This window comes from Manacus candei, unplaced genomic scaffold (genome assembly GCF_025592945.1).
Source record: "Manacus candei isolate 608988 ecotype Guabito, Panama unplaced genomic scaffold, ASM2559294v1 h1tg000037l, whole genome shotgun sequence".
Taxonomy (NCBI): domain Eukaryota; kingdom Metazoa; phylum Chordata; class Aves; order Passeriformes; family Pipridae; genus Manacus; species Manacus candei.
Window position 1 is genome coordinate 7,988,574 of NW_026138085.1, and position 12,944 is coordinate 8,001,517.

Consider the following 12,944-nt stretch of genomic DNA (forward strand, 5'->3'; position numbering starts at 1 on the left):
TTGCAGGTTTCTGAGCATGGCGAGGATGGGACAAAGCAGAGCAGATTGGAGCAGGACTTGTCACTCCCCAAATCCTAGAAATTTTAGTTCATACGTACACTTGCCAGTGGCTGTGGGCAACCATTTACTTGGTGTAAAGAACTTAATATCAGTATAAACTGGCTCTGGGCAGTGTCAGTGATGCTGCACTTTGAGTTGTAGCAGCTGTAATTGTGAATATTACTGAGATAGTGAAACATGGTGTCCAGTTTTCTATTGCATTTTTTTCAAGTGGAAAAGTTAACTAATGGTTGACACACAAGTGGAGAAAATTGTGCATATGCCAATTTTTGTTACCTTTTTACTTTGAACTACACTGCTTATGAGATCTCATTGTTTTGGAAGAATGGCATGAACAGTCTTCGGCAACAGTTGTGATAATTGTAAATGCTCACAATTGTGCACTCTTTTCTGGTTATTCCTCCCTGGGTTTTGAAAGTTGTACACTTAAAACATTCTTAAAGTTGTTGGCTTCTATGTGCAACATACCAAGCCAGCTGACATGGTAGTAACCAAAGATTCCAGTTTTTAAGCATATGAAAGACTCTGCCTGCTTACCTGTGCTAGAAATAACAGCATCTAAAGTGAAGACTTAAGAGAAACTTAGCGACTACTAGATAATCTTTAGGACTCTGCATTAACTCTATAATGTTCTTGGTAAAAGGAAAAACAGCATATTTGTCACGAAATTTAGTTAACATCTTACAACTGAACCTGTATGTAAGTTGCTTAGATAAATGTAATCACTGTAAACATCTATATGATCTGGGATTTTGTTTTTATTTTGAAGCGGGAGCTTTTTTGTTTACAAGTTCATTAAAAACTAAAAAACTGTTTCTGTAAGGAAATGAAATTTTTTTAATTTGCCTTGTTAATTCAGTTTAAGAAATTTACATTACCCTGTTTTTAAACCAAGTTTTGAGGCCATTTGTTAAGCAAAAGAAGTCATATTTCTTTCTAAATCATTTTAGATTTAGTGTTGTAACTCTTCCTCATTTTGTTTTTAAATAAATTTTGTATTTTTTCCTTGAGGGGGAAGGGGCAGTCTTGCATTTTTATAACTTGTTGTTCGAGACCAGCCCTCTATTCTAAGATTGGATTTTTTTAAAATGAAGTGGCATCTTTTGCAGACCCGGTATTGGCAGCCCCCGAGCATCGCCATGTCATGCATCGGCTGGACTGACTTGTGATTGCTAGTTTTGAGAAAAATTTGAATGGTTTGAAAATTTGGATGGTTTTAAACCAAGGCATTTTCTTTCAAGTTCTTGTGAAGTGGATATGACCAGATTTACTCTTGTTCTTGGGGGCAGCCTCGCACCATGCAGAGTTCACATTGGTTACTGCCCCAGGCTGTCTTCCTTCTCACTCCTATTCTAGCCCAGCTGAAAGAAAGAAATACTTTTATTGCTGGTAATTCTTTAACAGTGTAATTTATTCCTTTATAGCATGTCAGAATAAATTAAAAAAATGTCTGAAAATGATGCTGCCAGATGCCTATTGTGTAAATGTTGTTTGTATGTTTGCTTTTTAGACAGTTTTCACGCATGTAGCAGAGTTCCTGCTCACAGTTCATATTTTTAGTGTTTGAAAAGGTCTTTCTTTCATTTTGGAAACCATTTCTTCAGGATCTTAACACACCATGCACTCTCAGCCATCCCGGAGTGGTGATCTGGATCAAGGTTCCCTGTGGTCACTGTGTGCTTCCTTTAGGAGAAGGAGGTGCTCCGAGATGTGAAACTTTAGGTGGAGAACATTATGTGCTAATAAACGTTTGTATAGATAATCTGAGAGTAGAGGGAGGCAGAGAGTCTGCCGGACTTCAGAGATATCTCGGCACACTTGGAAACTTCAGAGGCACAGTGGGCTCTGTGTTACCTGGAAGGTGGAAGAGGAAATGTAGCTTGTTCCCCTGGCTAGGATGATTTTCTAGGCTGGGTACAGCCCCATCCAAATAAGGATGGTTTTCAAGCAATACCTCCTATAACAACTGGTATGTTTCTAAGAACTGGTATCTGGAGTACTCTGCGATGTCCTTATCCATGATTGCTGCTGTCTAGGCAACGTGTCTGACAACACGCCTTGGCAGGAGGGGAAGAAGCTTCAATGAAATGCCTTCTTGGCAGCAGAGTGGCTGCTTGGAATTGTTTTGGCATTGCTTTTCTTGCTTTGACATGAGATACTTAAAAGTTGGAGAAAATCACTTGGTTTCAGGAGAATAAATAATTTTCTCTGTCCGCTAAATTTGCTCATGACTCTGAGGAGGGTTTTAGAAACAAAACTCCCCTTGATGAGCTCTGTAAGCGAGAATATTCAGTCTACTTGGGGTGTCAAAATGCCTTGGTTTGTAGTTCTTGGAGCTGCAAGTCCTGTGGGAGGAGTGTGAAGTCCAGTCTGCCTTTCAGATGTTAGTAGAGTTTACTTCTGCACAGAAGTGTGGGCTTAGTGTCAGCTGTTGTGTTTTGCAGCAACAGGCTGTGCCAGACATTGTGAGTGGTGAATGAGATGCCCGCCTTCCTGAACAAGACGCTGTGGTACCAGACACCCATTTGCTGTGTGTTCTCTGGTTTGTCACAAAGACTTCAACCTGAAAGCATTAAAAACTATGTGGATCTTGACTCCTAGTCGCAACTCTGCAAAGGTTTTTGGTGTCGGGAGGTTTACCTGCAAAGTGAAAAACTTCTTCAAGCAGTCACAGGCCCTTTACAAGGAATTATTGTTGGAACAGAGGCTGTAAAGCAAAGAACTGCGTCCTCGTGCTCCCTGGAAAGTGCCAGAATTCGGGTAATGACATTAGGCTGTGACAACAGGTTCTGAGTCATCTCACTAAGCTGCGTACAGGGTTTCAAAGCAATTTATTAACCTCCTTATACCAACTCTGAGAGGCTTCCTAAGGCCACCTTTTAAAGGATTGCTTAATTAGGAGCACGGAGTGCCCATGTGCAGCATACTGGTTCATTATTTTTAACCTATTTAAGCCATTCCTTATTAGAAGCAATTGAGAGCCTTTTTCTCTTCTCCCACAAAGGCTCTGAAAAGAACAGGTTACTCTGGGTCTCAGTTATTAGTAATGAGACTCTGTGCCTTGCCTGCTGTTCTGTGTGGTGTTGGTAACAAGTGACAAACTCACACCCTGGCTGTTGAAAACACTAGATATGTTTCTGATAGGTCTCAAGTCTGTCCAGCGTGTGCCACCCTAAGTTTGGGGGGGGGGTTGGCTAATTTCTATGGAATTCTGTCTGTCTGGGTGTTATTTTTCAAGCTTAACTGTTGCCTTGCTCTGCTCTTACAGTGTTATGCCTCTTCTGTCTGTTGGCTTTTTCATGTGTTACTTGTTGGGAACTTGGTGCTTTGTGCTGTGATTTTCCTGCAATGGACTGTGGCAGAGGTGGAGTTGCTTCAGTCGTAGGAGCAGGAGCTTGGGCTGGTTGGCTCCCTGCAGTCCTTTCCATCTGGATTTTTTCTGTGATCCCGAGTTGGCTTTTTGCATAAGGCTTTAATTTCTCTTGACAGAGTTCTCCAATTTAGAAGATTTGTTGCTTAGCCAGCTCCGTCAGCCCCATCTGCTCCTGACTTAATTGCAGTGAAATCATCATGATTTCATATCAGCTTGATGTCATAATACACGTTTGTGAGCAGGGCAGGCTCCAGACAAAAAGGAAAAGTGGGCTGGGAGGAAGAGCTGTCTGCTCCGAGCACTAATGCCTCTGGAAAGATGACACAGAGGAAGTGCCCACCCTCCTAATAGAGCCTGAGTGGAAGGACTGTGTCCGTGGTGTGTTCTAATGTGGAAATGGCTCTTAATGTAATCCTTGTTAGCCAGGGCTAAACAGGAAGGGGGGGAGGGTGGTGCCGGGTCTGTCTGTGAAGAATTGAGATGGAAGGTTGTGCTGGGACACAGGTCCTTCGTCCTTCCCAGCTGCGTTAATGAAGCCTTTCAGAACAGACCCGGGGCTGTGTCCCTGGTTTTAAATGAACCACAGTGGGCTCAACTGCTTTGCAAAGCTTAGTACCAAAGGTGTAAAATTGACTAATTTAAGATGCTAACTTGACTTTTTACATTATGTGATAATGCTGAATTTTGGTAGCTAGAAAGGGGAAGAAGCCAGGGAGTATTCCTGCACCGGACTCAAGGGATTGGGTTTCTAAGCATTTCTGTCCATAAATAACTGTGAAGGTGTGATGTAGCTCCTTTCTCAGAGAACAGCTTGGCATTTTGATACCAAGGACTGCTGCTGAATGTACCTGAGCACAGTCAGTCCTCACTGTTGTGTCTTCCCTACCCAGGAGCCTTTTGTTCCTGTTGATAATGTGGGTTGTTTTTTGTAAACATAGCTGATTAACTTATTTAACTTATTTCTTTCCCCCTCTGAGTTTAGGAGTCCATTGGTGGGCATGGCTGGCAGAAAAGCTGTTTCCGAGGTGCAGGTCAAGCTATAGAACTCAGTGGTCATCTTCCAACAGCCACAGGACTCTTAGCTCCTTGTGCTGCTCCCTGGTCACCCTTGAAATAAAGAGTCAGCCTTGAGCTATTTTGCAGGTGGCAGACTTTCTGAACTTTTTTTGAATAAAAGCAATTTGAGAAGGTTGGAAGACCTTGAAGAAATGTACATGCTGTCATACAGGGTAGACTGGCTTTTGAGCTTTCCTTGTTGCAGTCAAAGCTCCTGTGTGCATGATAAATCCGTGCCTTCCCCTTTACAGCCCTGTGAGTGCCCAGGGCAAGTGCCTGGCTCAGCATAACCTGGTCCCCAGCAAAGGTGGGGCAGTGGTACTTGGATGACTCAGCTGTGCTTTGTGGGACGTCATCATCCACCAGATGAGCAAATCCTCCCTTTCCCTTCCTTGTACCTCAGCTGAGTCCTTCGTATGTAGCTGTGGCACACACCAATGCCAAAGCAGTGTGGTGGGACTTTTCCATCATGTGTTTAACTGGGAATCCCCAGGGCTTAAGACTGGGCTCCTGGGCAGAGCTTACCTTGATGTGTCTGGCTCCCCTGAGCTGCTGCACTTCCTTCTCACAGGTTTATGTACCAACTGGTAAGTGCTTCTTACCACCATGGGGGAATTAAAGATCCCTGAGCCCATTTCTGCAAGGATGCTTCACAAATCCACTGTCTCCAAGTGCACACAGTGGGCTGACCCTGGGAACAGCCTGGGGATTGCAGCTGGCTCTGGTGTTCAGCAGCTGGACCAGGCTATGTCACCTCTGCTGATGTCTGCCAGATCCTCATCTGGTGGAGCTGCAGGCAGGGCTTTGCCCTGGTCGGGCAGAGAGAAGCAGGAATGGTTTTCCTGCCTTGCCAGCTACAGTCAGAGGGTGGGGGAGGAGAGCAGAGAGGTAAGCCTAGAAACTGGTGCAAGTCCTCTGAGCTGAGAAAAATCACTTAGGCAGCAGATAGATTTGTTCTTGTGCACTGATGGCTTCCCCCCGGCACAGCCCTGACTTGTGCTGAGCTCTGGGATCCTCCTCCTCCTCGCTGGCTGGTGTTGGGCCAGGGCTGTTTGCAGCAGGTGCCACTGGGTCAGGGTCACCTGAGGGGACAAAGGCTGTGAACAGCACCGGGAGTGTGGGCGCAGTGGAGTGTGTGTGTTAAAGTTCCTTTTGGGGCTGGCACTCCCATTGTGCCAGTCAAACCTCAGGTAGGTCCTGCTGCACAGCACTGTTGGAAGAGCAGGTATGGCCAGAAATCCCTGCTGACTCATGCTCTGGAGGTGCCGGCCTGCCTTCCCAAGACCCCCTTCTTTGGGAAGGAAAGGTAAGGAATCCAGCTGTGGCCATTCTTCCTTTGGGCTGCCCAGGAAGTGTTCACTGATGGCTTTTACCAGATGGGCCCGTGCTGTGCTGTTTGTGCCTGGGGAGCCTGGTCGATAACCCCTGTCTGTGCCGCACCCCTGGCGTGGGAAGGTGCTGCAGTGCCGGGGCTGGGCTGACGCGGTCGGAGCGCGTTCCCGCCTGCTTTGCCTGGAGCTGTTAACAAATCCCATAAACTGATTATGGCCGTAAGTCTCTGATGCTCAGTGACTTTTCTCCCTCTCACTGTCAGCTTTTAACATTGTGCCTCCTGACCCTCCCTGTGCTGCTGGCGGGGGGTCCTGGCCGCGGGCAGCAAGGTGGGTGTGAGCTGGGCATGGGGCTGGATCGCGTGCCAGCAACCAGCAGGCTCTGCCAGTGAGTTCCCAGGAGATGAAATGCAGGCTTGGGAACTTGATGCTGATTGGAAGTGGCTTGTTTTTGCTTCCCAACATGCAAACAGCTCGGGTCTGATCTGACTGCACTCAGCCTTTCCTAGTGAAAGGCTCTCAGGGTTTGTCAGCCTGCTGTTCCCACTCCTGTTCTGTGTCTTCCAAAATTCCAGCTCTTGTGCCGGCAGGATGCTGTTGGTGGCCGTGGAGAGGTGCAATCATGGCACTGGACAGACTGGCTCAGTTGTGGCCAGGCAGCTCTTTCCTGGGCTGGCTTTTCCAAGGAGGGAGTTCATCATGTGTGACAGGGAACACCTGGGCGTCAATGGGACACGCAGCACAGGGTGTGTTTAAATGTATTTATGGCCCTTCTTGGGTGGGGAGGAGGGGGAGGAAGCAGTTGATCCAGCACAACCTCTGTCCCTGTGCCACGATTGTGCAGGCATCTGCCTCTTCTTTCCTGGAGCATTCTGGTTTGTGTCCCTCTTTGGGAAGCCCCTGTCCACTGGTGAGGGAAAGCCTGGTGCCCCCCTCCTGCTCTCCTCCCACCGCCTCCCCTGCCTTGCTGTTCCCCGAGGGTTCAGCAGCTGGGCAGGCCATGAAAGCGGAGCCGGTGCCGCTTTCCTCTCCTCGGTTGCTGAGTGACTGGTAAACACAGCAGAGGCAGTTCTGAGGGGGCTGGGTGCCCTTCACCCCCTGCCTGGAACCAGGCACAGCTGTGCCAGGGGAGCCTGGCAGCTGGGGTGGCACTGAGGGACCCTCCTTGAAGGGCAGATGGCCCAGTGCCTGGGCACAGTGAGCCCCAGTCAGGTGAGAACAGCCTCGGCCTGCCTTGCCCCAGCCCGGTGTGTGGGACATGCTGGTGACCCTCTGCAGGAGTCCTTCCCCAGCCCAGGGGGCTGTGGCTGTGGAAGGTGGCTTGTTTCTGATCCCAGCCTTCGTTTTGGCTGCCCAAAGGAGCTCTGCTGCTGGAGCAGCTGTGTGCTGAGGCTCCCTGAGGATGGCCAGAGGGTCCCAGAGCTGCAGCATCCCCGTGGTGGCTGTCAAACACTCAGTTCCAGCAGCTTCCCTGTAACCTCTAGGGAGAGGTTTAAATACAAGATACTGGAGCAAGCAGGACACAAACAAGCCTGTTGCCCATTCAGCTCTTCCCAGGCCACTTCCCAGGCTTGCATGGGGAGTGATGGTGAGCCTGTGTGGATCTGGTGTGTGTGGGGCTGCAGTGGGATCATCACCCCCAGTGCTGGCAGGCTGTGCTGCTGGCAGGTAATGGGAGAGGGAAGTGGTGCTTGGAGCAATCCTGCTGCTCTAAATAGCTTGCCAGCTGCTGATGTTTGTTAACATGGCTGAGCCGAGTTCCTGCAGGAATGTGAGGTACTCCCGGATCAGTGTTGCAAGGGGAGCTTTGTGGGATGGGAAGGAATCCCATATACCAGGATACACTTTCCAGGAAAGAAGTGTTTATGCCCAAATCCCATTTCTGGAAGGGCAGGGCAGCCTCCTCTATGGATCTATGGCTGCTTTTATTTTTGCTGTGGTAATTGAGAGCTGGGGCTGAAATTGTGACCTCAGCCATTCTGCCAACATCCTGGGAGCTAAAGGCTGACCCAGCTCCCTGCCTGTTCCCACAGCTCTCCAGCTGCCCTGGAGCTGACTGCTGGCAACTTGAAGGTGTTGCCCTGGTCTGGACACCTGCATGTCTGCTCTAGAGGGGGTTCAAAAGTGTTGGTCCAGCCCAGAGCTTGGTCCCAGCTGCATCTTACTCCCTTCTGCCCTGGGTGGGTCCTCACCCTGAAGCAGGGGACTAGCAGGGAGCACCCTGGCTCTGTGTGGGCAGCTGCTGTGGAGATGGCACTGGACCTGGTGTGGCAGCTCTTTCTGCTCCCAGCCTGCCTGCCAGCATGCTCAGGTAAGTGGGAAAGCTGGGGATATCCCTGGCAGGGCTTACCCTGCCGTCCTTGGACCTGCAGCTCTGTGCCAGCAGCCTCTGGGAAAAGGTCTGGTTCTGCTAAAACCCCCATGGATGATCTTAGGTGAACACAAAGCAGCTGAAGCCTTGAGGTCATCCTTGTGCCTGGCTGCCAGGGCTGTGACAGCCCATGGAGCTGCACCCCTAGAGGTACAGTTGCTGAGGAACCTGCCATATCTTTTTTTGCCCCCAAGAAAAAGGTTTTCTGCAGCACTTTGAGTGCAGAGGTGGATCTGGAGGGGCAGCTGTGCCAGGCTACAGCTGCTGAAGTGACTTAACAGCTCCACTGCAAGAGCCCCTGAAGGAAGTGGGTGGCAGCATGGGCAGAACATGGCAGGACCAGGTCAGGGCTTGTATCCTCTCAGGGTCAGCTGTGTGCCTGCCTGACTAACCTGTGGCTGCTGTTTGGGGTGTAGGCAAGTGCCTGTGGTGCTGTGCATGTCAGTTTTAAATGGAGTATTGGAAGTTATTGCTCAATAACACAGCTCAGCCTGGCTGCCCTCTCAAACCCATCTACCCACTTTCTGGGCCCCCACTGTTCAGCTCCAGAAAAAAGAAACTTTTCTTTCAGAGGGGGAGAGAATAAGCTACTCCTTCCTCCAGCTCCCATCAGGAGGAGCGTGATAAATCAGTAGCGTCTAGTCTGGCTGTGCCTGATAGCTGGAGTATGGAGGTGTTGCTGATGGAAAGCTGAGTGCAGCTCAGCTCAGTGTGGGAAGTGCTTTGGCTTAAAACGTGTGAGCTGCCACCCCGTCTCCTTCCTGCAGAGAGGCCTCCAGGTGCAGTGTCAGCTCCTGCTGGGGTTGGTCCGGGACAGCTGGCTTTCCCAGGCTCTGGAGCAGGAGAGGAGGCTGCCAGCTCCGGGAGGCAGTGCTCCCTGGGAGGAGAGATACGCCTCTGACTTGCACGTCCTGTCAGATAAGCACTTCTCCTTTTAACATGCTCGCTGGGTAGGACCAGCGCCTTCTTTTCAAAGCTGCCATGGAGCTGAACCACTGCTCCTGCTGTCAGCAGGATTTCGTAAGGCAAACGTGTCTTTGGCTCTTCACCCCCTGGGAAAGGTCCCCTCTTGCACTGCTCCCGCCTTCCAGCTCAGAAGATCATCGTGGCCCTGGCAGGAGAGGGGCTGGGAGCTCCCTGACCATTGCTGCCCCTTCCCTTGTGCCCACCCCGCACCTCTTTCCTGGTCCCTTCACCTGCTTTTGGGGGCCTGAGGCTGGTTGAGCCCTGGCTGGTGGCAGAGAATGTCCCCTGGCCCGTGGGCTCAGGAAACAATGTGCAGTGTGAGGTTCTTTCCAGACTGGGCTTCTCTTCCCCCAGCAATAAAAACTTTCAGGGCAGTTCCTAAAAAGCTCTGAACTCTGGAGCTGCTGGGCTCAGCCTGGTTTGTGCATTGCTACCCCCAAGCAGCCAGTTCCAGCTCCTTCATCCCACTTAGCCCAGATTTTCTTCTATATAGGTCACTCATTAATTGAGGGCAAGTACAAAGTTGCTCTGTTACTCCTAGTTCTCCAAAGCCGGACAGACCCACTTTGGGAGCTGCCAGACCTGGGGCAAAGCTGAGTGGTGCAATCCCCGCTGGCTGCTGCAGCTCTGGCTGGATTCAGCAGCTGCAGGACTTTGGTCGCTGGTGTGCGAAGCTGGGCAGGGCAGGTTGGGGCTGACTCTCTCTCAAAGGCCCTGTGAAAGCCCAACCCTGGCTTGTTTGCAGGAAGAGGACAGTAAAAGTCTGGGTTGTGGCTGTTGGGAGGAAGGGAGCAGTCCTGGTCTGGCAGGATGGGGTTGTATCCTCCATGGTGGAGGGGAGGCAAGTGCTGTGTGTGTTCCTGCCCCTGAGAACTGCTCAGCTCAGGGCTACTTGTGCCTGACCAGGTGCTGGGGGAGGTGGCAGCGGGGGTGCAGACCCCAGCAAAGACTCAGTGCTGGCAACAGGGAGCATTGTGAACTTTGCCATCCCCACCCTCAGAACGTGCCATTACTGGGCTGTGCAGACCCCAGGGGTGCCCCAGCTGTAAGGGGATCTCACAGGGCCCATCCCAGCAGCTCCTGCCCTGTGCAGGCTCTGACTCCCAGCTCTTTATCTGTGTGTGTTTAGCTTTCCTTGCTTGTTTCCATGCAAACAAGTGTGGATCGAGGGAGCCAACTGCAGCCTCTCCTTCCCTGCTCCATGGACCAAAGTCCAGCTGGGAGCACAGTCACAGCCATCTTGTATCTATGGGACTTTTTGCTGCCCAGGGAGGGGTCTGCTGGAGCAGGACAAGGCATGGACAGGGTCCCACCACCTTGGGCATGTCATTACCCTGCTCTGGATGGTCTGGGGTGGCAGAACACCAGCCTCAAGCTGCACAGGAGCTGATCCCCAGACCTGGGGTAGGGGTTAACACAGTTTGGGGACCCAGTGCAAGCACTTGGGCTGCTTCCCCAGAGGAGGAGGAGGGATAAAGCTGGAGCCAGGCCCGTGGTGCTGAGGTGGGGGTGTGCCTTGAATCCATATTGGTTCGTGACAACCCCTGGGGGATGGCGACGAGGGGAGCAGGGCTGACGGCTGCCCTCTGGGGCTGAGCCTGTGCAGAGCTGTGTGCGGTCTCTGCTCTCAGGGCAGGGCCAGCCAGAGGAGGATCAAAGGCAGTCCTGGTTCCAGGCCCCAAGGGGATGCGGGGAGGAGGGAAACACGTGGGAAACTGCCCTGTTGGTGATGGGCTGGCGCTGCCTCATCCCTCGCTGGGTGCGTTCAGCTTTCCTGGGCTGCCAGGAGGGAGTGGGGCCAGGCGAGCCGGCCTGCCGGGGTGCTGGGCCAGGCCCAGCAGGTTTGGAGCTGCTCACCACGCAGGGAGAGCCGAGAGCTGCTGATGGAGGGGCTTTTGGTGTGGGATGAGCGTGCAGGGCTGTGCCTCCCTCCCCGGGGATGGGCTGGGTACACGGGGCTGTGCTGTGGGGGGCTCCCACCGAGACCCTTCGTGCTGCCCCGGCTGGCAGGGCGGGTGCTGGCAGTGCCCTGCCCATGCTTTGCTCAGCCAGGACAAGGCTACCGAGTTCCTGCCCCAGCGGGTTTGGCACCGCAGGGATGGGGCGCGCCGGGCAGGCCTGGCAAGCACTGGCTGGGACACGACCTTCCCGGGAGCTGACTCAGCAGGGTGGGTGGCTGCGAGCCCAGGCTGGGAGCTCCTGGGTGCTGGGAAGGATGAGCCCCGTGGCAGGCACAGCCACCCACATCCCCAGCCCTGTGCAGGGGCTAGCAGCCACTGCCACACTTCCCCCCCTCTCTGTGACTCCAGGGCTCCTGGGGGGGGCCGTGTCTGTCTCCTCCCTCTCCCCCTCCACCTTCCCACGCACTCGCTAATCCCATACCACTGCGGCAGCCAGAGCAGCTCAGCTCTGCAGGGCTGGGTTTGTGGGGCAGCTCCTGTCCTGGGGGCCCTGGGGTGCTGGAAGACCCCCAGGGTCTGAACAACACAATCCTGCTAGGATGGAGCAGCCCAAGCCCAGATCCCCACGTTTCCATTATAGCTCAGGGAGCTGGGGGACTGGTCTCTGGAGCCAGTGATAGGTGTGGGGCAGGGCGATGCACTGCAGAGGGCCCCTGGGAGGGCCGTGGGTAGCAGGCAGCAGCAGGGATGCACAGGAAGGCCCTGGGGATGCAGGTGGGCTCGGCTGCTGCTCTGCTGTGTGCATGTGTGTGTGCATGCCCTCACTCTGCTCCCAGCCCTGCAGAGCCCTTGGAAAACCTGCGTGTGCAAAAAGCCCTAATCTAGGAGCCTTTCCCCAGCCCTTGGCAGGGGACAAGCTGGGGCACTCCAAACCACCTTGGAGCCCTGCACTGAAGCACAGTGCTGTGAGGGCCACGATGCTGAGTGTGCTGGATACTCCAGCTGGCACCCAGGCACATTTCACCCATGCCTTGGAGCTTGGAGAAGGGGCATGGAGTGCCCTGCTGTGGGTACCAGTGTGAGCTGATGGGTTCCAGGCATGTGGATGCCAGTGGTCATCCAAGGGCTGGCACACCAGCACCTACCACCCCCTTACTTAAAATGCCTGTGTTTCCCTGCAGGCCCTGGCAGGGGGACATTGCTGGCCCCCCCGGGGCCCTGTGCCGAGGCCAGCGCAGGACACAGGGATTAGTTTTAAGCCGATTGCTGCAGCCGTTGACGAAGCACTGAGGTACTCACTGGGCTGTGGGCTGGTGGCTCACGGGGGGAGCACAGCCACCATGGGCCTGGGGGAGGATTTCCCCCTTCCCCAATCCATTTGTTTTGGCAAACATTGCCCTGGTGCCTCTGGGAGTGAGGGTAACCCTCCTCTGTCCTGCCCCAGCTCAGGGGGGACACTCAGGACCATCCTGCCCACCTCCACCCTGGGCACCCACAGTGACAAAGCTCCCTTCCTGGCACAGGGAAGGCTGTGGATGCTGGGGTTTGGCTGCCAGCACGGTGCTCTCTTTAATTAGGCAGTAAGAGACCCCCAATAGTTTTTTTGGAGGGATGTGGAACACCACACAGATCTGGGAGGAGATGGAGTGCAGGCAGGGAAGCACAAGCAGGCAGTCCCTGTGAGTAGAGGAGGATTTATGGCTGCTGAGTTTTTGCAAAGACTATGCAGGACTCTTGGAGGGGTGGAAGGGGAAAATCTTCCCAAAAAAGGGAATGTGGCTGCTTGGCCTCCTGTCTTTGGTGCTTTGCAGAGAGCAGGGAACATGAGGGGCTCATCCTGCCAGGAAAAGGGGAAGAATGAGCACATCTGCCTGCAAGAGCGGGGA

General features: G+C 52.8%; 2 protein-coding genes across 10 annotated transcripts in view; both read left to right on the forward strand.

Annotated features, from left to right (window-relative positions):
- CSNK1A1 (casein kinase 1 alpha 1) overlaps positions 1-4,579 on the forward strand; it is a 36,453-nt gene extending 31,874 nt beyond the window's left edge. For 4 of the 7 annotated variants that reach the window (XM_051793588.1, XM_051793590.1, XM_051793591.1 and 1 more), the window contains one exon: positions 7-1,520. In XM_051793588.1, coding sequence (XP_051649548.1) covers positions 7-14 — 8 coding nt within the window. In that variant the 3' untranslated portion in view covers positions 15-1,520. Of the gene's footprint in view, positions 1-6; positions 1,521-4,415 lie in introns of those variants that run through there. The other 3 variants (XM_051793585.1, XM_051793586.1, XM_051793587.1) reach the window with 1 other exon arrangement.
- The window catches only part of IL17B (interleukin 17B), a 40,387-nt gene that overhangs the window by 4,999 nt on the left and 22,444 nt on the right, over positions 1-12,944 (forward strand). Inside the window, exon 1 of one of the 3 annotated variants that reach the window (XM_051793629.1) lies at positions 4,735-8,131. The exons of 1 other annotated variant lie outside the window; for it this stretch is intronic. In XM_051793629.1, the coding sequence (XP_051649589.1) occupies positions 8,071-8,131 (61 nt within the window). In that variant the 5' untranslated portion in view covers positions 4,735-8,070. Of the gene's footprint in view, positions 1-4,734; positions 8,132-12,944 lie in introns of those variants that run through there. One more of the 3 variants, XM_051793628.1, reaches the window with a different exon arrangement.